This window comes from Glycine max, chromosome 8 (assembly GCF_000004515.6).
Source record: "Glycine max cultivar Williams 82 chromosome 8, Glycine_max_v4.0, whole genome shotgun sequence".
Classification (NCBI taxonomy): Eukaryota; Viridiplantae; Streptophyta; class Magnoliopsida; order Fabales; family Fabaceae; genus Glycine; species Glycine max.
Genome location: NC_038244.2, coordinates 9,444,037 through 9,470,694, shown reverse-complemented (window position 1 = coordinate 9,470,694; position 26,658 = coordinate 9,444,037). Strand labels below are relative to the sequence as shown.

At 34.4% G+C, this 26,658-nt stretch overlaps 6 protein-coding genes across 13 annotated transcripts; 3 read left to right on the top strand and 3 right to left on the bottom strand.

Moving 5' to 3' along the window:
- The first annotated feature begins 85 nt into the window (after window positions 1-85).
- On the top strand, window positions 86-2,376 carry LOC100804972 (probable inactive poly [ADP-ribose] polymerase SRO2). Its single transcript, XM_006585134.4, has 4 exons — window positions 86-1,246; window positions 1,519-1,760; window positions 2,008-2,138; window positions 2,237-2,376. The coding sequence occupies exons 1-4, from the start codon at window positions 855-857 to the stop codon at window positions 2,324-2,326; spliced, it is 855 nt and encodes a 284-aa protein (XP_006585197.1). The 5' UTR covers window positions 86-854; the 3' UTR covers window positions 2,327-2,376.
- Window positions 2,377-4,152: 1,776 nt separating this feature from the next.
- On the top strand, window positions 4,153-5,641 carry LOC102667584 (uncharacterized). The gene has a single exon (XM_006585132.4). It carries the CDS (start codon window positions 4,398-4,400, stop codon window positions 5,526-5,528), a length of 1,131 nt encoding a protein of 376 aa, XP_006585195.1. The 5' UTR covers window positions 4,153-4,397; the 3' UTR covers window positions 5,529-5,641.
- An 815-nt stretch (window positions 5,642-6,456) lies between these two features.
- Window positions 6,457-8,258, bottom strand: LOC100804438 (uncharacterized). Its single transcript, XM_003532735.5, has 2 exons — window positions 7,503-8,258; window positions 6,457-6,955 (listed from the first exon to the last, which is right to left on the bottom strand). Exons 1-2 carry the CDS (start codon window positions 7,982-7,984, stop codon window positions 6,787-6,789), a joined length of 651 nt encoding a protein of 216 aa, XP_003532783.1. The 5' UTR covers window positions 7,985-8,258; the 3' UTR covers window positions 6,457-6,786.
- An 835-nt stretch (window positions 8,259-9,093) lies between these two features.
- On the bottom strand, window positions 9,094-15,376 carry LOC100803908 (uncharacterized). 2 transcript variants are annotated; one of them, XM_014778913.3, is made up of 10 exons: window positions 14,961-15,376; window positions 14,808-14,851; window positions 14,570-14,672; window positions 14,263-14,389; window positions 13,306-13,895; window positions 12,351-12,633; window positions 11,993-12,272; window positions 11,254-11,415; window positions 9,939-10,400; window positions 9,094-9,673 (listed from the first exon to the last, which is right to left on the bottom strand). In XM_014778913.3, the coding sequence occupies exons 1-10, from the start codon at window positions 15,130-15,132 to the stop codon at window positions 9,383-9,385; spliced, it is 2,514 nt and encodes an 837-aa protein (XP_014634399.1). In that variant the 5' UTR covers window positions 15,133-15,376; the 3' UTR covers window positions 9,094-9,382. The 2 variants fall into 2 exon arrangements, with proteins under 2 accessions (XP_014634399.1, XP_014634400.1); XM_014778914.3 differs by having other exon boundaries at window positions 11,254-11,412; window positions 14,961-15,369.
- Window positions 15,377-17,325: 1,949 nt separating this feature from the next.
- LOC102666989 (protein tas) lies at window positions 17,326-22,798 on the bottom strand. 2 transcript variants are annotated; one of them, XM_041018127.1, is made up of 13 exons: window positions 22,670-22,798; window positions 22,300-22,578; window positions 22,131-22,219; window positions 21,392-21,448; window positions 21,138-21,246; window positions 20,938-21,039; window positions 20,750-20,814; window positions 19,998-20,101; window positions 19,784-19,848; window positions 19,357-19,411; window positions 18,453-18,591; window positions 18,207-18,365; window positions 17,326-17,800 (listed from the first exon to the last, which is right to left on the bottom strand). In XM_041018127.1, the coding sequence occupies exons 2-12, from the start codon at window positions 22,567-22,569 to the stop codon at window positions 18,359-18,361; spliced, it is 1,062 nt and encodes a 353-aa protein (XP_040874061.1). In that variant the 5' UTR covers window positions 22,570-22,578; window positions 22,670-22,798; the 3' UTR covers window positions 17,326-17,800; window positions 18,207-18,358. The 2 variants fall into 2 exon arrangements, with proteins under 2 accessions (XP_040874061.1, XP_040874060.1); XM_041018126.1 differs by having other exon boundaries at window positions 18,207-18,591.
- Window positions 22,470-26,634, top strand: LOC100803373 (carboxyl-terminal-processing peptidase 1, chloroplastic). 6 transcript variants are annotated; one of them, XM_041018132.1, is made up of 7 exons: window positions 22,470-23,015; window positions 23,105-23,208; window positions 23,381-23,518; window positions 25,484-25,522; window positions 25,611-25,673; window positions 26,048-26,166; window positions 26,249-26,634. In XM_041018132.1, the coding sequence occupies exons 1-6, from the start codon at window positions 22,994-22,996 to the stop codon at window positions 26,150-26,152; spliced, it is 471 nt and encodes a 156-aa protein (XP_040874066.1). In that variant the 5' UTR covers window positions 22,470-22,993; the 3' UTR covers window positions 26,153-26,166; window positions 26,249-26,634. The 6 variants fall into 6 exon arrangements, with proteins under 6 accessions (XP_040874066.1, XP_040874065.1, XP_040874064.1 ...); XM_041018131.1 differs by having other exon boundaries at window positions 23,089-23,208; window positions 23,398-23,518; XM_041018130.1 differs by having other exon boundaries at window positions 23,089-23,208.
- The last annotated feature ends 24 nt before the right edge of the window (window positions 26,635-26,658 follow it).

Here is a 26,658-nt window from a genome sequence, read left to right as displayed (position 1 = left end):
ACAAAAATAGTTAGATTAATATAGGTGAACTTGTATCTAATAGGATCAATGGAATTGGGGATGACCTTTTATGTTGAGATTCATCGATTAACAAGTTCAACTGTGTTATTGTAACAATAAAATACAGTAAAATTATATTTATCTAAACTGGTAGATAAATTTAATATGATTAGCAAATTGTTCATGTTTTTTATAATTTTAAATTTAAATATCATTAAAAATGTGATAAAGATATAATCATTATTATTAGTGGTGATAAAATCATTTTAAGAAGAGGAAAGTATAATAAGATACTTTTTATTGTCAATGATGAGATTTAAGATTTTTTTGATAAAACAAACCTTTTAAAATTTTAGAAAAAAATTAAGGAAATAACTTTTTCCTGAATACAGAAAGAGAGAGAGGTCCACATAATAGATGCTATTGCTAACTCGTCAACAAAATTAAAAGAAAAAAGATCTAATGGGAGTCTTCAACTTTGTTTTGACAACGGATTCAAAACTCAATTCGGTAATTCACAAGTAGGAACTAGGAAGAAAAAGGTTCTTCTGCAGTAAAAAATAAATAATAATAATTCACGACTACAGAAAAGAAAAAGGTGCTCACAATTTGCATAAGATTTCTTGTGGAAGACCACGACCCCACAAACCAAGCCGTTTGTTGATACAGTCAGCAATTTAATCACGGAAAGCATCTTAGCTTGGTCCGCAAGGTTCGTGCCAAATATTCAACACTTACTTTCATGCATTGCTAATCACATATTGAGGTTACATCAAGTGCACAAAACAAACATAGCTCAATTACATATAAATCATCTTATTTTAGCGAGAGAGAAAAAAAACAAGTAAACAAACATGCAGCAGCCAATAGAGAATTCGGTTGGGAAGGGGTTAATGAAAGTTGAAGAAGAGAGTGAAGAATACGAATCCATTAAGAATGTTTTCTTGAAGGGTATGGGGTTTGTGGGACATGCCACAGATGCCATGGCAATTTACAAGAACATGCTTTCCTTTAGTGTGGCAAGGCAAGCTCGTTGGGTTTCGTTTAAAATTTTCTCTAAGGCGGTGGCAATTAAATCTGGAGGGGATGCTAATATTGGATATGCTTGGTATGGTAGTTCGTTGGATGATCTCTTAGAGATTGTATCTGGTGGATTCCATGGATGCAAAAAACATGATGATAATGATGATGATGAGTGTCATGGTATTGGGATTCCCTTATTTGCTGCCAATTTTTCCCTTGATAGGTAAGTGCAAGTGTGCAACAATATTTTCTATGAACTAGTTCTATTTTTTAATACCAATTTTATGTCTACTTGAAAATAGAGCTAAGAGGGGATATAAGATGTATTGGATGATTAAAGAAGAAGAAAATATGAGAAAAATTACGTGTTCGATTTCCTTTGTTAATAAAACTAACATTCTAAGTTTCTAACACACTAACATTTATCGATAAAAAAAAAAACAATTTTATGTCTATGTGAAAATAGAGCTAAGGATTTGTTTATTTCATTCACAGTGCTATGTGTACGGTGGCAGATGAGCATGGTTTTAGGCATGTGCTACTATGCAAGGTGATATTAGGGAAGGTGGAAGCTGTTCATGCTGGCTCAAAGCAGAGCCAACCTAGTTCTAAGCAATATGACACTGGGGTGGATGATATATCAGCACCTAGAAGACATACTATATGGACTGCTTATCTGAATACACACATTCATCCAAATTATATTATATGTTTCAAGTATAATAATTATATTAAGGGTATATAAAATGTTCTCTGGCACACTTTTTTTAATACATTTTTTTATTGTTTACTGAAATTGATTGAAAATTGTGGCTTTCACTTCCTGTTAAATAAGCTTTACTAGTGATTTTATAGTTTCCAATAATTTCTCAAAAAAAATGTTTGAAAGAGTGTATTAAAGAATAGTTGCTGTTACTTCTCTTTAAAATTTGTAAAAGTGCTTGGATCAAGGAGGGTTAATCATTTCTTGGCTTTGGTGTACAGATCCAGAGATGCATGGGGCACTAAAACCTCAATCACCATATGTGTCATTTCCCAATTTATTGGCAAGAGTTTCAAACCATTTGAAACCAGCACAAATGTCTATGTTACTCAAAGACTACCGGATTTACAAAGTAATAATCAATGTGCTTTGTATTTTTTGTATGAACTGTTTAGTTTGTTATGTAAAAATTTGCGGTGACTGATTAACATTTATACTTTTTGGAGTCAGGAACAAAAGATTTCACGAGAACAATGGGTAAACAAAGTGAGATTGATTGTAGGAGACGAACTGCTGCGTTTGGTAATCACAACCCAGTGACAATGTGATAGGATAGACTTTAGACCCAAAATAAAATAGTTGAAGGACTACATAAGATGGAATTAAATATGTATTTTATATATTATAGTTTTTGTTATTTTACTTTTGTTAAAATAATATATGATGATGACACTGAAATAATTATGATTCATTGATTGACATTACTTAAGTCTATATAAGTGTATTCAATTGGTTTCAACCAATAGTAGGAATTGTATCTAAAAGAGTGTGTTTTGATGCAATATTTGAAAATTGAAGCTCATCCGTGACAAGTGAAATATGGGTTCATGACTGAGTCTGGGTCAGCGAAATACAACTTCCTGATCATGTTACATTGTTACTCCATACTTGGATATTTTCCATGGAGAAGGTCAGCATTCATGCATGCATTTGCAATCACTGATAAAAAAACATGCATTTGCATTTAATTTGTACTTTTGATATGATATTATTGTTTTTTTTTTTTACGGAATATGATATTATTGTTGTGCTAATATTTCTTTTGGAAGGCTATTGTTGTGCTAATGTGATTGCTTCCTTTTTTAAATGTGTAAATCTTTTTGTAGAATAATCTAATTAAATAACTACTATTACTATTTATGTTTGAGTAATAAAGTAGGTTGATCAATTAATAGTTCTAAGCTCCTATTTTATTGTTACCTTAGCACATGACTCTCAAACGTTTGAGTTACCTCCCTAGTCCTTTGTCCTGTGATTTTCTTCAATTTTCTCTGGATGTAGGATTACTTCAATTTAATTGACATTGAGGTCCTTCTACATGAGGAGGAGGAGGTATCCCCTTCACTTTCAGTGTTAATTTCTTCTTATTTTGATAAAAAAAAAATCCAAACCACCCTGTTTCTCATTTTTTTAAAAGTAAAAAAGGCAGTTAAATGGGTGATGGCTTCCCAGAAACCATCTAGCTAAACCAGCGGGCCTCAAAATATATTAATAAAAAGATCAGATAACAGAACACATAGGGGACCATATCAAATCCATGGAACAAATAAGAGAAGCTTTATCTGAACCTAAAATTAGGACGAGCATTCCTATCATTTACATAAAAAAAAAAAAAAATCTTTTTATGAAAACGGGACAACTATTCCAAATAAAAAAAACCATTTTTGTGACAAGCATGAAACCCTGTTTCTCATCTGGATAAATTGTGTTAAACCTAGTATAATCAAGTAGGTATTAGATTTGCTTGTTGGATCCGATCAAACTTGAACACATATCCAAAATTTTATCTTGATTTTTTTCTTGTTCTTTATTTTTTTAATTTTATTCAAAAAATTAAAAATTAGATAAATAATTAAGTATGGATACACTATGAAACTTTGCTCTCTTTTTAATCTTGTTTTTATTTTTATAAAAAATTAACTATGAACAACCTAATTACTAAATTTAAAACTTGATTTTGATTAGGTTGAGTTAGTTAAGAACAAAAATACTAAAACTAATATAATCTAATTTAATCTCAAGTGATCAGACTGAGTTTTTCAATTATTTTTCCTTTTTAAATTCAACTCAGCTCAATCAGTATCACACAAGATGAAAAAGGCACCTACTCAGCTAGCTGCATGAGAAAAGGAAAACATATGGAATATTATTCCATTTTTAAGAAAGAAAATTTGAATTTATGGTATTGAGGTGGACAATCATCATTAATTTCCATTTTTAATCTTAAAAACTGTAACTAATCATATCCCTCATTCAGAGATAAGTTAGGTTCACTTTTTTAGTCAATTGATCTAATCTAAAAACCTGTTCCACTTCCACCAAGCCATCATCAATTCATTCATCAAATGAAATCTAACTCCCCAATTACAAGCAATATGACTCACATTCCAAGACATCCCCGAAATTCCAAATTGCCTCTGCACATTCTACCCTTTCAATTTCAATGCTCATTTAAATTTTCAAAGTAATATTAAGCCTATTATTAATTTCTTTAGAGTTGATATAGTATAATCCAAAATTCAAAATTTAAACAAATAAAAGGTTTCTTCTCATGTTTAGCACCCAACTTCCAAGTTAATTAGAACAAGAAGAACAATCAAAGACATTCTCAATGAAGTCCTTTCTGACCAGTGTCAAGTCCTTCATCTCAAACCATTTTCTTCGCTTCACCCAAAGAGACACACTTCTAATCCTCGATCGCTTTCACTGGAAGGACAAAATCTGCGGCCATCACTTATTTCTGCTAGATGTCAAAAGAAAAAAACTCAAACAACTTCATGTTCCAAAAGTCACAGACTCTGACATGGGTTTCAAGATGGTGTGTTCATGTAACGGTTTACTTTGTGTCATTCACTATTCTTTGGACCAAAACTCCACCATTTTTCTTTGGAACCCAACCACAACACAAACCATGCGAATCATGGAACCAGAAAATGCTTTGCTTCCTTACAAGGTGCCACCACATTGTCTCCTAGGCTTCTATCTCAACACAAGTGACAGTGATTATCAAGTGGTAAGGCTTCACTCTTTTAGGGACACAAACAATGCATGTTTTGGGGATTATTTCACCAAAATTTGCTCTGTTCGAGTTGAAAAGTATTCTCTACGTAGAGGGTCGTGGCGAGAAATCAAATATAGTAATAATCAATGTGTAACTGTGAATGGATGCTTGTTTTGGACTGAGAACAGTGTGACATTGGAGGAAACTTTGTTTTGGGTGGCTATGGAGGTGAATGACAAATTTAGTAACGAAATGATTATTTCTTTCAACACACATAACAATGTTATTAGCAAGATTGAATTGCCCCCTTTGGTTAAGGATTGTAATGAGGTGCATAAGAAACTTGCAGTGTACAAGGATTCAGTTGCAGTTATTATTTGTTCAGAAACTGAAACTATGGCACAATGCTTAGATTTGTGGGGTTTTTATGATAAGTACGAAGGTGTAGAGTGTTGGTGTAAGTTACACACAATAGGAATGTTTTCAAGATTGGAGCGTCCTGTAGGTGTTTTGAAAAATGAAATTCTTATCTCAACAGATAGAGTGATACATAGTGTTGGTGGAACCATAGCTTTGCTTCCTGAAGATGATCTTGGAGCTGAGTTTTCATATAACGTCTTCAATTATGTTGAGAACTTCAGAACTTCATATGGTGGAAATTTGGATGTGGAGGAAGCTGATCCCCTTGAAAGAAAAGGAGTCTCGTTACATGATTTGTTCTTCAGCAGCGTCAATATATAAGTCTCATAAGATAAGCATCGAAGATAATGTGTAGTGAAGATTGAAGAATTAAAAGGCTTATTTCTTTAGATTGTATGCACTAAACTTATGAAGGCAATTGTGTAGTTTAAGCTTTTTACTGTCTCTTGAAGTGGATTTTTCTGATATATTGAGATTCTCTACATGAGTACGCATACTAACCACGGATCGTGTGCTAAAACAGGAAATTAAAACCGAAAAGTTGAAATAAAAGATTCAAAGGTATAAGTGAATTTTTCTTTCCATTAAATTTTTTCTCATAGCTCAAAGAGCAACAGTAGTTATGTTATTCAAATATGAGATCAAATGAAATAAGATTGTTTTGCTTTGTCTGCTTCTATGAAGTTCTTTTATGCAGTCATATAGAAGGCTTGACTTCACAGATTTGCTAATTAATGTTAACAAAGAAAGAGAAGCTCTGTTTTGGGGCCTTGTTATATCCGATTTGCATATTAGGCGAAGAATCTGATGAAGGATTAGGCAAATATTTTTGACAATTTGTACAAATATATTTCAGAACTGTGATCCTGGGAGTTTCAGATTAGCTACTGCCTTCTTTTTTACTGCTAGGGTGTTTGCATACGTGGAGGAATCTGAGAATGAGAGTATTGTTCCATTATGTGTATGTCCTTTTATAAGAGATTGCTAATGCTGACTTAGTTAAGAACACTTGCTAACAAATCCAAAGGGAAAAGTTTATAAAAATTTAACTTTCAATATTACCATTTACCAATGCAACATACTGTGATTTTTAATCTATCTATTGATTAATTCTTTAACTAACATTTTTATAAGACACTTGTTAGCAGAATTTTCTCCTTGGAAACATTGAGAAAAGCAGAAAATTTTCGTCTTTAAGATGCAGATTAGTGTTTTTAGGTAATCTCAAAAAATTTGCACACTTTCAAGATACAAGTCCCTATGCATGCTAAGCCCTGGGGTGACATCCATGGGTTTCTCACCATTTGCAAAGCAACGAAGTTACAGGGAAATCTTACCAATTCCACTACATCTAGAATAACTTTTACATAGACATTATTGATCATAAGCACTCAAATCGTTATTATGTGACCCATATAAGTTTCTGGGAGTTGTAATGATTTGATGGATGTATAATGTAATAATATATGAGATGATGCCTATTTAAAAGTTTTTCCTAAATCTATCCTCAGCGAAATTGATATGTTCAAGTCATAATTAAAAATGTCTACCATGCATGGCCATTGGGGTGTGAAGCTTTTTAGGCTAAGAGCCAGAAATTTCTGTGGGTTTTGGAGTTGAGAACAAAGCCTCCATTTTGGCCTTTTCTCTGTACACTAACACAGGTGCACGAGCTGTTTTGAATCAAATACTCAGCAGTGTCTATCGCTTTCACCCCTTTCATAGATCCACTTGCAGGTCGCTTGTATCTGTTGCCATGCATTCAAATTTCAAATACAATAAGAATCATTAGCAACATAAAATTAACTTCTACACCAGCATTCTAACTACATAATGCACACATATAAATTCCTTTTTACAAGTTTTTTAATGCACTCATGAACCAAACGTGAAATTGATTCTATCAACTAATTAACTAATTTACTATTGCATTAATATAACAGATTATTTTTAAATTATTACAAAAGTCAATAATCATTCAAAGTTAAACTGAGGAACATATGTGCGAGAAATAATACTTGAATCTGTCTTTCTCTTCCTGGAGACAAGAATTTAAGAAAATACAGAAAGTACATCTCACACGCAAGCAACAATACCATATGCAAAGTTAAACCGATGAAGATCATAAACTATTAAGTATACAGGAACACTACTTGTTAAGGTCCCAAATAATTTTTACATGAAGATTGATAGAGTTTTCTTGTACGAGCAGAGAGACAAGCTGATAAGAAAGGAATAATTCCAAGAGAAATTGATAAATGTTACGTAGTTTCAAGTATATATAAATGTACTAACCCTAATATGGCCGAAGTAATATTGCGCTTCTGGCCTATAACTACGACGTCAACCCCATGCGTTTTGCTCTGCGAGAGAACAATGCTAGCCTTGTCTCTTCCATCCATCTCCACCTTCACCACACGCACCTTCATTTTCGGCTGAGAAACGCTACATGCATGCTTCATCTCCTCCAGAAAATCCAACCCTTCTCCGTCCGGCGCCGCGGCTGCTCCCCCTCCTCCACCTCCTCCGAGGTCCAGCGACGCAGTGGTGCTGCTTCCCAACGAAGGCATCTTCAGGAACGTCGATATGGTGTTTCGCCACGAGCTAGGGTTCTCAACGTGCAGCAGAATCAGCTCGTCCTGTTCGATCACCGCATGCGCAAGCGCGTACTGCAACGCGCCCGCCGATTCCCGCGTCGGGTCCGCCACCACCATCACCTTGCGCGCTTCTTGCGCGCAAGGGTTCCGGTTTCGGTTACTCGCCATGCCTTGCGCCATCGCTGTCGCTGCAACCTCCTGAATTAACTCCGAGAAGGCAAAAGAGAAAAACGAAGGTCGCGAGTGGATAATAATAATAATATTAATGAGACGCTAATATTTTTTTTTGATGGTGGGAGTTCACAAAAACAGAACAGCTATGAATTGCTAGCTTCCATTTTTGTGATGCTTTTTTTGTTCTACGCTATTATGTTTAGGATGGACCGGTGGAGGGTGGTGGTAATCCTTGAAACTCGCTCAAATCGCAATACAATGTTTATACTTCTTTTTGAACAAATTCATTTCCTTTTTCAAATAATATAACTTAGACTTTAATTTCTATATAAAAAAATTTATCGGTAAGTATGACAAAAAATACACGCCCTCGATCAATTTCTTTTGTCTTGTGTCATAGTATTATGTTAGCCTCTGACCTTCTAGAGGATCTTAACCTTTGAACTACTAGAGGATCTCACAAGGAATTTAAGTTACATGTCTCCTTTCTTGTTTCCTTAATTAAAAGATGCCATTTCAGTTAAAAAAAAACGAAGCACTATTTGAGAATTTGGAGAGAGAAGTTTTTCTTTCTGCAACAAGTCACCTTTTGTTTTATGCATTTAGACAATGAAGTCTGTCAATGAAAAAAATTAAATATGACTAAGAAGACATTTCACTAAGAGGCGACCAACCAAAATTTCCAATCTATTAGGTATTAGTAATGTTAGTTAATGCTCCACACTAATGTCATATGAAACAGTAACATCTATAGTAATAATAACAATAAATACTAGCACCACTAGAATGTCATTCTAAAAACTTGAACCATTTTATTAATCATAGCCTTCCATCCACTTAAATTTCAATTTACAAATCATGAAGTTAAAGAGAAAAATAAATAATAAATGACAATAATCATTAAAAAAAATAGTATATAATACAAAATTAGATAATTTAAATAAAAGCAAAAACACTAATTATATTTTTAAAATTCTTGTCACCGCCCCCCAAACTTTAAAAAGTTAAAAACAGTTTAAAAGGAACAAAGACAATAATACAATTTGACTCTCAGGTAGACGGCAGACAATGCATATAAAAAAAAGGGGCAGGAATGAAAGGAGTAAAATCTGAGGTAGCATCCAAGAAACTTTCCACTATAACCAGATGAGAAGAATGTTGAAAAAAAGGGTACAGTGCATTGTACACCAAATTTGCACACTTAAATACCTAAGTTAAACATCACGAGCATAATTATAATCATATAGAATACAACTTCGCACAGGGCAGCTGCGGCCATATATGGTCTCTTGGGACCAAACAATGGTTGCATTTAATTATTAGACCGCGGAAGGAAATGCCTCCTGTGACCGGTCCCTTTCAAACTCACATCAAGACCCTTAAAAACCCGGGAGGTGAATAAGATTAGTAGCTGTTTTGCCATATTTGTGGGGACTGCTTAGGTGGTTGGGTTTGAGAGCCAGCAAGGGATGCTTCCCTTGGATTCTGCTGCTGATGTTCCAGAGAAATCCCAGTCTGAGAATGGTAGAAGTTAGGGTATCCAAGGGATCCAAAATGTTGTTGTGAGGGCTGCTGGTTTTGCCGAAACCCACCTGGTTGTTGATTCTGTCCCTGGAAGCTGTAATACGTGTTGGCAGGAACGGCAGACATTGTTCGAGAGCTAGGTCCATGAACCCACATGGGAGAATTCTCATTCTGACAGGAAAACACAAAATCAGTCCACCCCATTCCCTCACAACCAAAAAATGATAGTAATTTGTTGAGAACAAAATGAAACACATGGGACACATCTTAAACCTGTTGTTTACATGCATTTTAAAAAGGATCATGGCTTTTCACAAGCATAAATATAAAAACTAACAAATAACTCCATTTTGTAAAGGTTGCACTGTTGAAACCAAATTGGCTCGACTCCCAAGAGAGAACAGTTAAATGTGCATTAAAATGAAGATCTTTCTACCTGCTGTAGTGAAATCATATGATTGTTGTCCTTGTACTGAGAGTTTATAACATCATCATATCCAATGGTTGTACTAGTAGGCGCAGCAGGTGGATTCAATGGGTAATTTCCTCCGGGAATGCTCGTGGAACTTCCAAAACCATATCCAGATGCAACAGCAGCAGACTGAGGTAAGCTACTGACAGAAATGCTATTTTTATATTGTGGAAGCATGGCTGCCAGAGATTGGTGGTATGTGCTATTTCCAGGAAAAGCCTGCTGAAATGCTGATGGCATGTAGGTATAGCTCTGAGGCAAGAATTGATAGCCAATCATATTAGCAAAATGTCCCAGAGGAAGAGTAGGCTGTGAATAGGGATGCACAGCAAGGTGTTGAGGAAGTGCAGGTCCAGTGGCAACATTGGCACCAGGCAGAGCTTGTGGATTAGGTTGAGGTGTTGAAATGTTATTTGCCCTTAGAGCCTACAAGTTGACAAATAAAATTAAAGATACCGAATACCCATGTTCTCTCTAAATAAAAAACAATAAAATCAAGACACAATATAAGATTACAACAACAACAACAAAACCTTATCCCAATAAGTGAAAGCCTAAATGGATTTCAAACCCTGCACCTTGCCTCACATAAGAACTAAACTTTCCACTATGCCAATATAAATTGCACCTATGACCTGATATTATTTCTTAGATAAAATATGATAAATCCTGTTTTCTCTTTCACACACATGTAATACACTGATGCTTGCATCAAATACATATTCAATACTGATACTCATACAATAGATCCATATGTGTTTTTAGACTATCCTCTGTTTTCTAATATCCACCACCCTCAAAGTATTTGCCAACCTCAAAAGGCATAAAAATCCAAATGCCTTGTCTCATCCAATATATCCTCTTATGTTGGTAATTAAGTAATTAATTAATATAAACTTCGTAAGTTCATATGTAGAAAACAGTGATTGGCAAAATATCAGCTCATGTGAAGACACTAATCAGTAATCACTCAAGTAACTCAAAACATGCAAAATGTCTTTTTGACATAAGTGATTTGTGATGCTCTTAATGTAAGTCAGATCTTTAACTGATGTCACATGGAAGTCAACAGGACAGTTAGTATGCAATACACTTACATACAAGAGCACCAACATTTCCTTCGTGCAAACATAATGTACATGCAAATTCCATTACACATCCTCTTTGACTAAGAACAATTGAACTCTCTGTAAGCTGTAATCCTAGATTTATTTATGATTCAACCTGTCTCAAAAGCTTGTACAGATAAAAACTAATATAAGCTAGAGCAGAAGTTCACCTCTGACATGGTTATAGAGGGACCACCAATTGAAGAAGCAATGTTGCTATATTTTGAAGGCATTGATTGTGTTGCAGGGAAGGGTGAGTATGGGATATCCTCCCTTGCTGTTTGAACTGTTGAAGCCAACAGTGCACTGGGCAAAGAATTCGTATAAGCCTGCTAAAAAACAATACTATAAATTTGGTGCAAATAGCAGAATAGTGTATCAGAAGATAAAAGAAACTACAATAATATATTTGGCTTATTACTACAGAAGCAATAAATGGTCCTGCACCATATTATAGTTTTCTAAAAAAAGTACAAGTTACAGTAGTAATAAGTTGTCATACAAATTTGTTTAGTAAATCAACTAAGCAATGAAATTCACACTCAGCTCAATACCCGTGATAGAAATCATACACCACCCCAGCAATATGAATTAAATTTCCAAATGGGGCATTTCTATGCCCAATTTCCAATTCAATCATAAAATATACTTAAAAATGGCCATTCAAAAATATTTATTACAGTAAACCAGCACTCTACCACAAGTTCTTTTGTTTGGAGAGAATAAGCTTTGATTTATTCTCAAACAAATGAATAGCAGCACAGCACTGATCATCCCCTAGTTTTAAACACTACAAGATCTCAAATTATTTTAGAACCAACTCTAATTAACTGAACACCCAAAATAAGACCCAGGCTTGAAATATGCTGAATATTGCAAGTCATAAGATATAAGAATTCTATGCATTACCATTACACTAGAGAAGGGAGACAGGTTCTGTATCTGTGAGCTTGTCTGCGAATGAGGGTATGTAACATCTGGTTGTTGGGCATTTTCGTAGGTAAACTCGTGTGAAGAAGAAGGAAATGAATATTGATTTTCTTGAGCAGTTTCAGGGGGTTCAGATTTTAAAGCCTCTGATTGTGAAATGGAGGAATGCTCATAAGTCCCAGCATCCACACCAGTTATGTGAGCTAAATTCCCATCCGAGGTAGTAGTAAGATGCTCATCGGCATAATAGTCAGGATTTCTGCAAGAAAAAAAAAACATACATAAGTAAACTAGGAATGACCAGAATATTGCAGCAAAGTATGTTGATGTCACATGCCTAACATCTGAGGACCCAATTGTTGAAACATCGTTAGCTCCAGATGTATCCTCCAAGTTACTTTTCAAGGGCCTAGATGCATACGGACCAGATCCAGAAAGGGAAGCATCATTTGCAGATCCAAAACTTCCAAAGCTCAGATTTAAGCATTCGGCGGAATGGAGTTGTAAATGATTTGGAATTACTACAGAAGAATTTTCCTCCTCTGGTTCTGTCCCCTGATCATTTGAGTGTAAATTTAGCTGCTCTAAGTTTGTGGCTACTGATGAAACACCATCTTCAGCTGAAAGAAAGATGTTTCACATGTAAAAAGATCAGGGCACATGATTATATATTAGTACAATAACTCCTTTTAAAACTTCACATGTAAAAATGATGAGAAAGAAATAAAACAAAATAATAATAATAATAATAACAGCAAAAGGATATCGCAATATTCTTTCATTGTGCTATTTTAATGACTTCAATGATTCAGGCCAAATCTAGCAATAGAATGTGTAAATTTAAGACCAAATCAGCAAATATGTGGACAAAAGAGATAACAACATGAAAAGTGAGGAATTTCAAAGCAATTTTATATGGAAGTGCTGGTTCCATCCCTCTTATTTCCGTCTGAATTACAACCCTATTTGTACAAACTTCTCAATAAGCACTTATAGGTGAAGAAAATAAAAGGTAAAATAAATCAAACTTCTTTCACAAGTTAAAAACAACTTATGCACCTCACCTTGTTTAGAAGCTCTTTGATCTAACTTCACTTCTCCAAGAGCTAAGGTGCATAATTTACTCATAACTTAAGGGAGAAGTTTGATTTAATTTACCTCCCAAATTCTTTTTCTACAAGTGATTACCAAGAAGTTTATCCACACTAGGTCTTAACAAATTTCATGTAAAATATATATGCTCAATATAAATAAAGATACAAGACGAGCAAACTGATAAACATCCTAGTCACCTTCATTATTTTCAAAAGGATGCCGATGAGGTTGGTAAGAATTTATGTCCTTGTACAAGCTACCATCAAAAACAGATGTACTTTCGGGATTCTCTTCAGATATACTTTTAGCAGATCCAACAATGTCGGGATTCTCAACAGGATCATCTTCAGCTACAAATTCATTTACATGGGTCTTCAGCTGCTGATTAGCTTCACCAGAGTTAGACGAGTTTGTATGGTACTCAGACGTTGGATGACCATCTACAACCAAGGATACAGAAACAGCTGGTTGATGCTCAATCGATGGCCATTCATCAGTCTGTTCAACATTGGAGTCAATAGCAAAGCCATGGTCATTATTTGTCTCTGACAACTTGGAAGCATGAACTTGCACTGAATGCAAATTGTTTTGTGAAGCTGATGGGAGTGCAAAATCATTCTGATGGCTACCACTGTGGAGAGAAGAGTTAGGCATGGATGCCTTGGCCTGTGGCCTACCCATCCTGACAATGTCAGCCATTGATACTTGACCTGGGTTCGCCGCCCATGGAGATTGCAATCCACCATGTTGTGATGAAGATAGTCCATCACAGACACGGACAGAATCACTGCAACAGTTTTGAACATTCATGAGACGCTCCATCTTATCTTACATAATAAAAAGTGTGCTCAGTATCCAAGCACTTACGGGTAAACATTTGTTTTAAAAATAAAAAATAAAGACAAATGAGTTAACAACTAATCACTAACTTTGGCCCACTCAACATTATATGCAACATCATATTGATCCTTAAATGATAACTAAAGCCATCAGAGTCTTCCTCCAAAAATCAATTTGATGACAAATATGCCACTTTGAAAGATAATTTGATGTTATTGGAGGACCAATAACTACAAAACTGGTGTTTATCATAACCAAAAGAATTCCTTTACTTTTATTCCAGTAGTGCACAAAATTATTGAAGATAAATATACCTGTAGGATGGTAGTTGCCTGTTCACATTATTGTCCAATGAGCTAGATGCAGGAGCAGTATAACCTCCATAAGCAGGTGTTCCGTTTTCCTTTTTGAATACAGGTTTTCCCTGCAGGAGACCAGAATCTGACCTCCAAACATAGGTGACAGATGATGGTGATGGTCATGATGACACAACAGAAACAATAATAATAAAAGCAACAACAACAATAGAGACATAAGAAATACTACTAGATGAAGTATTAGGCTAAGAGCATATTAATTAATCCAAACATTATTCAAAAATAGCAACCAGCATCCGCTTACCTCCACGCCCAACATAACGGTCAGAGCCAACCCTAGCACCGCCGCCACCACGACTAGATGCATTGCTTATTCCACGAGACCTGGTATCCGTTGTGTCCTTACCCTGAAGAATAAAAAAAGTAAAAAATATCGTCAGTGAGCATCACAAGCAAATACATAAACAAAAGTATTAACTAACTCTTCATGACAAGCATCTAGAAAACAAAACCAAAACCAACTCAAGGCAACTAAAAAGCACCTCTTTTTTCTTCTCACGTTTGCTTTTCACCTCGTGAAAAGGATCTACGCAACGAGAAACGAGATTACATAAGATTATGCACGTGCGAAGGAAAGGGAAAGAGTGATTGTGATTGAAATTGAAAAACCCTAGTGCAGTGCAGTGATATACTACCTTGGGAGAGGAGGCGACTAACGGCTTCGTTAGGGTCCATGTTACAGTCTTTAAGAGTGGCGTAGATCTCGTGTTCGGGGATGTTGCTCACTATCTCCCTCAGGCTCTGAACCATCTTCCGACTCGCCGGAGGAATCCCTGCCTTCTGGCTTCCACCGCCTTTGCCGCTCATCCTCCTCGCTCGCGCTCCGATCTGCCTCCGCCGCCCCCACCGCCGCTCGCCTCGCTAGGGTTCCGCCCCGTTTAAAATATCTTTCCGCGGTGGTTCTCTCTCTCTATCTCCCTTGTGTCGTTGATTTGCACCCGAAACGGAAAGAGGACGAAACGGAACAAAACCCTCCTTTTCTCAATTTGGAGTTTTTTCCTTTTTCTCTTTTCTGGAAATAATAACCATTAATCAATTTGTGGAAATCTTCGTTAATAAGGGATTTGTTTCTTCTTTAGTGCTTTTAACAATGATTAATTTTTTTTCCTGAAGGTTAACCATGATTAATTTATGCGTGTGCGTATTTCCTTTTTTATATTTCCAAACGTAATTTTAGAGTAGTGATAACAGTATTTATTCGAAACAAAATATAATTAATTTCATTTGATCGGATTAAAGTTTGTATGAGCATTATCATCGATATAGAATCTATGTCTTTTTTCTCTATAGAATCTATAATTATTAATATAAAAAATTATTTCTTTTAATATATATTTTTTATTTTTAAATTATTCTTTAATATGTATAATTATTTTCATTTCTTTCACACGCCTTCAAAATTTAACTACTTTCTTCATTTTTTTTCTTTTTCATTTATTTTAATTTTGAAAATTACAAATAGTATCATTTTCAACTAGTACTAACAATGCTAATAATTAATAATTAATTAAAACGATATAATAATACTAAATAAAGGGATATCCTTTTTTATAAAAAAAATCATTTTTCCTTTAACTATTATATATCTCTTTACAGAATATTATAACTATTTATATTATTTTCTATTTAATTTTTCAACATGTATATTAATAATAGAGTAAATATCCATCTTTTGATTTTCACATTTTTTACTTATTTTATATTATTTTTAGGTCAAAGATGACGGATATCTCCTAATTCACCAGATTAGCAATAAATTTCCTTTATGATACGTGACTATCATTCGTTTAAAAAATTGTATATACAATAAAAATCAAATATACAGATTTTGTTGTCTCTCAACTCTATTACGTATTTTATGTTTAATCACATATCGATATATTAATATTTTAACAATTTTTCCTATAAAATTGCTTTCCATAAAAGATACTAATAGTAGTGTTTACATAAAAAAAATATGAATATTTGTAAGAATATATATATATATATATATATTTCTGTATATATTATATCATTCTAATTTATATAAATCTGTGTTAAAAAAAAGAGTCATCTAAAGTAAATATATTATTTATCTAGTCAAATTTGATCTAATTCAAAATTTAGATTCAAATATAAAATTAAAAAAATCCAAACTTGACTGATATGAATTTTTCCTTAGTGATTGAGGGCTTTTTTTTTTTTTATGATTCAATTGAGGCCTTGAAAAATTATAGGATAAGACATATAAGATAAATTTGACCTTAAGGCATTACAAATAAAACTTGAAGCTACTTCAAAAATAAGAGTAGACCTAGACATCTCCTTAATCAATACATATTAACATGTTGATTGATTTCACGTAAAATATGAAACCTAATTGACAATCCCTTGATTAAGATTAACTTTTTGTTTCTCTCTCACCCAGCTATAGCATGAGTAAGTAAGACCACAACCTTTAGAAACAAAATTAATCATCACTTTGGAGTTCAAAAACACTTTTATCTTGCAAAATTCTTGCCCCCTGTACTAATTTGAGACCATGTAAAATGCCTCATAACTCGACTTTTAAACTTGAGCATTCTCCAAGATTAGCAGTTAAACCACAAATAAAGCAATCATACCCATCCGATGACGGATTCACACTTGAATACATATAAATATCATTAATATGTATATTTGTTCCTTCTAATTTTATATATTTCAAACTCCTATTCTTAATTTTTTTATTTCTTTAATGATAATAATTATTAATTTTATTTTTAAATAGATTGTCTAGTATTTTTTTGTAACACAAATAAAAGCAATCATATCCATCCAATTTTTTCTTATAATCATATTATTGATACAAATTATTCATTGATGATTAATATTTGTTAAGGAATTCATATTTTTTCATTCACAAAACTCAAATCCAAATATTTTACTTAAGGAGATCAAATTTAGACAACTACTTGTATGAGTTTAGATTGTGAACAAAATTCCATATTAAATAATTTAGGAGAATAAATACATCATACCTTAGAAATACTTTTTATTTATTTCTCTTTCTCCTATTTTCAAATGCATCGAGACATAGTAGCGTATACATGCAAATAACCTAAGCACTATTCTGGAATAATAAAAAAGATTAAAAAAACAACGAAAATATGGTTGTTAAACCAAATGAAGATAGGTTTCCGAAGGAAAAAATAAAATAAAGATAGGTCTGGTTATTTGTTCATTGAATAATCGTGGAGTAAAAGTGTGACTCACAAAGAGTATTGATCCACGAAGAATACAATGATTGATACTACTACCACTACTAATATTTATATTTATTGCGTATACTTAACAATTTGCCGAAAGCATATCATTTAACGATGCTCTCTTTCTATATTTCGCCTTCTGTATTTCGGGTCGCGAATCTTGAGTCTTGTAGTATTACGAGTTATGACTGCTGCTATCTTCTGCCTCTTTATGATAATGAGGTAGCCATGTCGGTGTATGATTTCACCTTTTAAATTTCAACAGTATTCAATTCATTCAGTTATTAGTTAGCAGACTGCAAACCAAACTACGAATCAAAAGAAAAACAAAAAAAAAAAGAATCATAAAAGACTGCAAACCTAACTACCTGTTTGATATTTTTAACTAAATTTTTTTAATCTAATCAGTAAATTTTCAAAAAATTAGTATCAAGCATGACGACCAATTATCAGGAGCATTCTCTACCGCTGAGCTAACAGCCCGTCGTGAGTCATTTTATTTCGATATTTTCATACTTAGAATAATCCAAGGAATATGAGAGGTATAAGAACTGCTAAAGGTACTAAAGAAACAACAACTACTAATTCATCAGCTAATATATTTCCGAAAAGTCGAAAAATAAGAGATAAGAGCCGCCATCCACGCACAAATACCTTTATATTTTTGGTGTAGAAAGTCTACAATTCAGGATCTTGCGCTGCACGGATTTCTTGAGAAACGAAGTCATAGTCACATAAGTTCAGGGCCAAACCGATATGATGATTCACCCGTAAAATCAAAACTAAGTATTACTTGTCAAAAAGGTTTAATCCCTGAAAAATGGGGATTGGGGACAGGCACATCACAATTATTATAATTAAGTAATAATTTGCATTCATCAGGGGCATGGATTTGGAAACCTTAAATGAATCTTGTTAATATCTTCAATTACTTCAGATGCGAGCTCGATCTTGCATGCATTTAGAACCTCCTGAAGCTGCCATGATTTGGTAGCCCCAAAAACAGCACTAGCGACAAGGGGGTGTCGCAAAACAAAAGCTGCTCAAAACAAAAAAGAACAGGAATAGGAAAATTAGGATAGAGTATAAAAATAAACTAATGCCCCACAAATCCACAACCTCTAATGGATAAGCTCAAGGACCATAATCAATAACATAGTCAATGGATGCTTTAAAAAAATGAAAAAGCATGAGTTAATTGCAAATGATGGATAAAATTGCATTAAGCTTGTGCGTCAATAACCATCTCCAGTAATGCTAAGATACTACTAAATTAAACCATTTTTTGGCATCCTTTTAAAACAAGACAAAAAAGGAAGGAAAAAAACATAACATTCTTGTTTATTTATTTAGAAGAAGCCAATGTACGGCATCCAATATCATTAAAAGAGGCAAAGGAGCGAAAACTCCAACTTTGAAGGCATGACTTGTCCCCATTTACCAAACTTCTATCAGTATTGACAGTTGACAGATTTCCCATTATTGAGTTCTACATACGCTCTTTGTTATTGATTACCTATGAATTTACTTAAAACAAATGCATGGGACTAAAAAAAAAAAGCAATGCCAGAGTCAGTACAAGTCCAGCTACCAAACTACTTTAGGTAATAGCATTTTAGCAACTCCTCCTTGTAATTGTGAACGGTATCAACTATCAACCAATATGGCTGATCCACCATATGATTTAATATTTGATGCACTTGGAGTCATGCAAATTACTGAGATACCCTACCCCAAATCACTCAATATAAAGGGGGTGGGGACGAGGGGTTGCACATGAAGATCTAGGAAAAGATTATCAAACCTATAGCCAGAGATACAGGATGAAGACCATATGTTTTTGCAATATCAAGGTATTCCTGCAAAAGGGGAAAGATATGAATATGGAGATTAAAATCAGTAAACAGAAGAAATAAATAGGAACAAGAGATTCTAATTAACAACAGTTAACCATGAGGTTCAGTTTTAAATGTGCACAGTCCACACCTATGATAAATCAGCATGTAGCTATTGCACATGCTTTAAGTTCTAAGGCTATCAGTTCAAATTAAAGCAATTTTCCTCATTCACATCACATCATTTGCTTTTAAATTAAGCAAAATTTATGTATGCTAATCAAAACATGCAAAAATGTGTTTTAGAAACTAAGGAAATGTAACATTTATATTCCAATAAGCTAATCAAAGTATTAGCATTGCAATCTGCAACAATGTTGAGGAGAATTCACTTACCATGGTAGCAGCCTTTATAATTTTCTTGGACAAGTTGTACCTAGATTCTCCTTCTGAATACTTCCCTATGAATAATAACAATAGTATCAGTTGGATAAACCCATACTTACCAAGAACATTTATTTTTCCCTTTCCTTCCTTCAGTGTTGGGAAGGAGGGCAAGAGGTGAAAAAGCTTGATAATACAAAACGTATCTAAAAAGATGTCAATTAACCTTTAAACAGATTTAAACGAGCTTCTGTTGGACCACCGCCTGGAGAAAAATATTTCCCTGAAAGTATACCCATTGCCAGGGGACTGTAGGCCAACAAGCTAATACTGAAAAGAGAAATAATTATCAAACAATGAGGCTTTCATAGAAAATGCAGGAGAACGATTTAGACCAACAAATGTAGTAAATGTTATAAATTTTCATGAATTAAGCTTCCAATGTTCCATCCATCTGAATTAAATGGAATTTTATGACTCTGCTTGTATAAAAGCTGAATTATATAGTATAAATCTGCTTGTTAATGTTTAATCTATTGTACCCTCTCAATTATGTCCTCAAACCGGCAACATTTCATATCAATCCAAGTAACAACTTCTCAGAATATCTTAGATAGGCTTCTTTTACGAAGCCCAAAATCAAGTAATATCAAACTTATATTTTTAATAATTGTTATGAGCCAACCATCCTGATCCTAGAAACTCAAGTTGTTGGGTGAAGACACATAAATGATTTTGTATCTAACATGTCCCCTCTGGAACCTTTGGGCTTAAAGTGTGGACAATGCACTAGCCTACCCTACCTTGTACTGAAATTTAACTTTTATCTAAAAGAATAGGGTCAACAAAGATCAAACTCTAGACCACTTAGTCATAGAGGCTTTGATACCAGTCGAACCATGTTGTAAACCATCCTAAAAGGAAGTTGCTAGGTGAAGGCACATAAATGATTTCATATCTAACAATAATATTAAATACCTCTCCTGATGGCAGCATTCGGCCATTGCAGAATCAAAAGTTCTACATAGCAGGCTATATGAATTCTGTCACTAAACAGAAAAAAATTAGTGTCAGAAATAAACTTTCATAGAGGAAATTGTAGGGTGAGGGTTCCATGACGTAAATAATAAAAAATACAGCCAGAGTTGAACAGTAAGTGATCAAACCTGCAGAGATACTATCTTCAGGTGTGAAGCATATTTTTCAGCAACCTGAATAAACTTCATCAAGCCATAAGGTGTTTCATTACTAAGACCAACATATCTGATCTGCAAAAAATGCATTCATTTTCATACTCATGAATCATGATTCAAGAATTACAATAGTGACAGGTTGACAATTGAAACTATTTAACAATACCACTTGCCTTCCCAGCTTTCACAGCTGCACTGAGAGCTTCAAGTTGTTCATCTATACTGATTGAAGCATATTGTTGGACTGGGTCATACTCAGTTTCTCCAAACATTGGAACATAACTACAAGGATTGGTGTAACGTTTCAAGAGTTAAGATCCATATATGCATGTTCACTGGGACAAAAATAAGAAAACCAGCAAACATGTAATATTCAAAAACAGTGTAAAAAATGTCCAAATATTTAAACTAAAAAAAAAATACAAACCGATCAGGCCAATGAATTTGATAAAGATCAATATAATCCATTTGCATCCGCAACAAACTGCATAAATTCAATAACAAAAGCTTTCAGAGTTTATTACTAGAAAGAGAATCATAAAATGCAAACTTTATATTATCTTATATCTGTTCTAAACAAGCACCCCTCCTCCCCACTTCCACCCCCACTCAAATGTTTCTCTTGAGTGTATATTTTGAGGAGCCATCACAATCAAAAACTCCATTACTATTGTTCTGATCAATTTTTTTTTTCTTTCTTATTCGATAGTCCAGCTGAAACTCTATAAAGCCTTTTTTTTTTTGGTGGGTGGGGGGGTCAACAAGACTTGCCAGAGTATCAAAATCATTTGTTTTTGGTCTAGTTTTCTATATTAAGGTTTTGTTTGGATAAATACAAGCATTTATAGGACAAGAAAATAAGAAGGTAAAATTAATTGAACTTTTCCCATAAGCTAAAATCAACTTTTGGAGAAGTCAAATGAGAAAGCTTCTATGAAAGTTATGCGTGTAAGTTAATTTTAGCTTTTTATTTTCTTACAAGTGTTTATGGAGCAAAAAAGATGTAAAACAGTTTGTACTAGTATTATTTGTCCACCATCTCTCCGATCTTATAGACATTGAGATAGTGACTGCTGCAAGCAAGATTGGATTAACTTTGTGGTTATGCGATATACAAAAAAAAAATGTAGGATGTGAATTGAGAAAGAATTAAGGGAGGAAGTAACCTATTATCAATGGCTTCAGTAATATTAGCGGCATCCAAACATTTAGGACCCCCTCTAATCCAAGTCATCTGCCCAGAAGGTCCAGCAACCTAGGCTTGCAATAAGAACAACTTGAGCTAAACAAAAGAGACAAGGCAACATAAATAGCCACAAGACAGAAGAAGAGAACCTTAGTGGCAATTACGAGGCTATCCCTGGGGATTTTTCGTTGAGAAATCCAACGGCCGAGACACTCTTCGCTCCTGCCGCACGTGTGAGCGCGCTGAGGCACGGGATACATTTCGGCGGAGTCGAAGAAGTTGATGCCGGCATGGAAGGCTTGGTCCATAAGCTGGAACGACTCCGCCAGCGTGTTCTGCTCCCCGAAACTCATGCTTCCTAAGCAGAGCCTCGACACTGTGAGATTAGGAGCCAGGTTGAAGAGAGGAACACCTGACATTGCCTTTAACTACATCGTACATGCAAATACTTTCAATACAAATATCAAATTGCTTAAAGTGGAGGACCCAGAAGCAACGCAAACAATTGAGTTGCCTTACCTATGTATGTATGAGTGCGAAGGGAGAAAGCACGGAGAAAAGAATGTGATGGATAATGTGTGTGTGAGAGAGAGACAGAGTAAGCTATGGTTTTTGACAAGAAATAAAAAGGGGCAACAAAAAATAAACATTTAAGTTGATAAAACTAAGGCTAAATAGTGAAATTCCTCTAAATATAAAAACTTACCATGTTGAGCAGCAGAAGATGAGTGGCTATGCAACAGCTCCATCTGTCTCTGCTTCCCACCGCTCCCGAGGTTGTCACCAACGAAGGCCTCGTGGAGGAAGCATGGGAGATTGTCAACGACATCTTTCTCGCCACAGATGGTCCCAGGACACTTGGCAGGTAAACTAACTTACTGTCTGCTACTGTGTCATGGTTGGTTCATAGTTCATAGTTCATACTAATACTAATACAGCACCTGTTGGTTCCAGCTGAAGAAGGAAACTATTTTGAGCAATTCCATTCAGACAAGATCATCACACGAATGCTCTCCAGCTTGGCCGATCCTTATACTCGCTTTCTCTCCCCTCGTGAGGTATCTACACTAGTCATCATTCTCTCCACTCTTCTTTTTTCTTCATTCTCTTCCCTGTTCTTTGTTTTGCATATATGTGATAGGATTCTATAGACTGTGGTGATTTCTACTGCTGTGCTTCTCATGTTTCATACTTAATGAATGACATATCAACTTTTTTCGCTGTTAAAAGTTCTCCATGATGGCAAGGTATGACATGACTGGTGTTGGGATAAACCTTAAGGAAGTTCCTGATGAAAATGGAGACCTCAGACTGGAGGTACTGGGAATTATATTGGATGGTCCTGCTCATTCTGCTGGTGTTAGACAGGTACAAAAAGATGATTAACATTCTTCAAATTTTCCAGATCTTCAATATCTGCATTTACACCCTCTCTTGCCTTAGCTTTTATGTTTATAATCAATGAAATAAATATGTCAAATTAATCATGCTATGCATTATAATTGCTACACAAGCAATCTCTCATATCCATCACTTCTAGAAATAAATATGTCAGACTTTTCTAGGTTGGACAGTCCACAGCCCCTCAAGCATTGAGCCTGAAGGGCATTCGTGTTTCTCACAGTCTGCCTTTTCTAGGCTGGATGGCCCAAGTTGATAGTTGCTTACATGCTGAAGTAGTAACATCTCCAATTGCTTTGGCATCCTTTTTTGGTTTTATGATTTCATATTCAATTTCTGTTAACTATCATGTGAATTCAGAGTTAGAAATTGTATATATAGTTGTTACTTTATTTTATTCTACTGTAGGAAACACTTATCTTCAAAAAGTCTGCTATTTTGTGATGCTTATTCAACTGTTCTTTTGAACACATTTTAGTTGCTTTGACGTGTCGTTTTCTAATGTCTTCATGACAGGTGATCTACACTGTTGGAAGAGATCCTTAGTTACAGAAAGCTATTGTTACAGATACTTCACCATTGATTAAAGCTCTTGTTGTAAAAAAAATTCTACGTCTGAATTTTTTTATCACTAAATTAACTTCCTGGAACTATTTGTACTTCTCAATTTCTTTTTTGGTCTATTATTGGGGCAGGAATAATTCAAAGACATCTGGTTTGATGAAATTATTGATTGTTTGACTGATAAATAGCGATTCTAGATGCCCATTTGATAAACTTTGGTAACATGAACATTAGATATTCCAAACTACAAAGATAGGGAAAAATCTAAGATTCATTGAATTTGTTGTCGATTTTTTTCCTTTAAATAAAGGAGCAGATAAAGATTTTAGATTTGTGCAATATGTGAAGCTATGTTGGATATGTTATGTATGATAAGTAATGATTTGAGTGCAAACACTTGGAGGAGTAACAGAATTTCCCACTATTGAAAACTATGATGGATATGTTATGTATGATGGATCAATGATTTATTGCCACCATTTGAGTAAATACAAACTTTTCACCTTAAGGTATTCACTTGGCACATTCAGGAGTCAGTGCTCAATTTCCGTTTTTTTTGTAGATGATATATTCCTAGTTGATCAGTTGAATTTCTAAATTTGAGTTGTGGAGATAAGCTTTCGAATCCAAGTGTTTTTGGTTAAGAATACAAAGTGCCTTTTAAATTCAAAGGCAACTTCTACTGGGTAGTAATAAGACTAGCCTATAGGTGATAATGTCAAGGTGGATGAGTGACAAAAGTAAATTAAGAATAAGAACAAGTGTGTATTTGGGACAAAAGGGGAGCATGCCTACTGAGGAGATGATAGATAGTTAAGTAATATGAGGACTGAGGAGAAATCCAACTGGTGACCCTATGCTAAAAGTGGATCCAATGGGGATATAGTTTGATAATAAATGATAGAGGAGGGCAGGAGAAAAAAATTAGGAAACCATTTTTCAAATATGGATTTATTGAAAATTTGGTTTTTGATTGGGTCCAATTCAACAATGGCATCATTTGGTCAATCTAGCTGACTACCCTGGTGAGATACTTGATTTATTATAAAATTCCACAAATTCATCATAAATAAAATAAGTTAAAGAACGTCTGAGAATATGCTCTAGTTTTCTGGACTTTTTCATTACCCCTTGCACTTGACTTGCTAAAATTTTGAATTAAGTTGAGATCTTATATGTTTGATCATTTTAGAAGGTTATTCTCGATGTGTGATGAAGTGTTTTCCCATCATATTGAGCAAGGTCATTCAAGCGAACATTAAAATAGTTTATTTATGAGTGGTCATTATATATCATTGATCAGTGGGATTATCAGTTTGTGGACTTCATGACAAGCTTATGATTGCTTTTTGGTTTGAACCCTTGCAGATTTTAGTAAATGACAAAACAGCTAGTGCAAGTAAAATAGTGAGGAGCTCAATTTCTTAATATATTAATTGTTTGATCTTTCACTCTTACTTTTATGATGTCACTATAGGTCTTGTAATTATTTCAGGTTGCTTCTGCACTTCATGATAATTGTAGAGCTGTTCTTGTTGGAAAACGCACATATGGCAAGGTTTATGAACTTTTTCCATCACTGCTGTATGGTTCAAACAATGTAGACTTTGATCTGCATTCTTTGTTCTGAGGGTCCCATATCTGAATGCACATTTCTTTTAAACATGTTACCTATATTATATGATGTATATCTTTTTGAAGGAGTATCACAAAGACTGCAATGTTTTCCTTGTTTTATAAAATAGTAGTATTTTTTCTCCGTTCTGCCTCTCTTTCTAAAGGGAAGATAATAGAAGAAAATCATATCGATGTCTTCAAGTGACTTGGTATATTTGCAATGGTTTAGCTCTTACACACGTATAATTACGTGATGCATTCAGTGTAGTTGTAACAGCCTCTTCATGACACTTCAATGTTCTATGCTTCTAACAGGGTCTAATCCAATCTGTATTTGACCTTGATGATGGATCTGGTGTAGTTATCACTGTTGGGAAGTATGTAACACCAAATCACAAGGAAATAACGGCAATGGAATAGAGCCCGACTTTCAGGTACAATTATTTTTTCCTTTTCTTTTTTTCCTCCGTAGTCAAAATGGTAATATGGTGCATGATCTGAGCCCAATTTTTGCAGCATGGGATGATACCAGCCGACATCTTAAAAAATGCAGTATGCCACAACAGGGATAAAGCAGTTTCTTTGGTATTCCAACACAATCCTATGCTTTGGATTTATAATTTAAATTGAAACTTTTGAAGAATCTGCTTGCTGGAAGCTGCCATGTATATCTCAAGAATTTCAAGTTTAATATAGATATATGCCTGAATGGTCTGCCTAGCCTTCTTGGCTACAATTACATTTAATTTAACATACATTGGCTTAACACCCAAGATTGGCTTGGAACATTTGTAACTGTTCCATTCAAGATGAAGTGTATAGATTTCGTTCCTAGTGGCAAACTTGATAAAACAAAAGTGATTGTTGCTTAATTAGGTAGATGATACAAATTTTTTATTGGAGGGAGAGTGACTTAATAAAATGCG

Coding starts and splice junctions, on each gene's coding strand:
- LOC100804972 (XM_006585134.4), top strand. CDS start 855: ATGCAGCAGCCAATAGAGAATTCGGTTGGGAAGGGGTTAATGAAAGTT. Junction 1,761..2,007: donor GTATAATAATTATATTAAGG/GTATATAAAATG, acceptor TTTGGTGTACAG/ATCCAGAGATGCATGGGGCA. Junction 2,139..2,236: donor AAGACTACCGGATTTACAAA/GTAATAATCAAT, acceptor TTTTGGAGTCAG/GAACAAAAGATTTCACGAGA.
- LOC102667584 (XM_006585132.4), top strand. CDS start 4,398: ATGAAGTCCTTTCTGACCAGTGTCAAGTCCTTCATCTCAAACCATTTT.
- LOC100804438 (XM_003532735.5), bottom strand. CDS start 7,984: ATGGCGCAAGGCATGGCGAGTAACCGAAACCGGAACCCTTGCGCGCAA. Junction 6,956..7,502: donor ATTACTTCGGCCATATTAGG/GTTAGTACATTT, acceptor GCATGGCAACAG/ATACAAGCGACCTGCAAGTG.
- LOC100803908 (XM_014778913.3), bottom strand. CDS start 15,132: ATGAGCGGCAAAGGCGGTGGAAGCCAGAAGGCAGGGATTCCTCCGGCG. Junction 13,896..14,262: donor AGGCAACTACCATCCTACAG/GTATATTTATCT, acceptor AAACTGTTGCAG/TGATTCTGTCCGTGTCTGTG. Junction 12,634..13,305: donor TCCTTTTGAAAATAATGAAG/GTGACTAGGATG, acceptor TCTTTCTTTCAG/CTGAAGATGGTGTTTCATCA.
- LOC102666989 (XM_041018126.1), bottom strand. CDS start 22,569: ATGTCAGGTGTTCCTCTCTTCAACCTGGCTCCTAATCTCACAGTGTCG. Junction 22,220..22,299: donor GCCTCGTAATTGCCACTAAG/GTTCTCTTCTTC, acceptor TTGCAAGCCTAG/GTTGCTGGACCTTCTGGGCA. Junction 18,592..19,356: donor TCCTGTATCTCTGGCTATAG/GTTTGATAATCT, acceptor TGTTTTGAGCAG/CTTTTGTTTTGCGACACCCC.
- LOC100803373 (XM_041018128.1), top strand. CDS start 22,875: ATGAGTGGCTATGCAACAGCTCCATCTGTCTCTGCTTCCCACCGCTCC. Junction 23,209..23,380: donor GCTTTCTCTCCCCTCGTGAG/GTATCTACACTA, acceptor CGCTGTTAAAAG/TTCTCCATGATGGCAAGGTA. Junction 23,519..23,715: donor ATTCTGCTGGTGTTAGACAG/GTACAAAAAGAT, acceptor AGACTTTTCTAG/GTTGGACAGTCCACAGCCCC.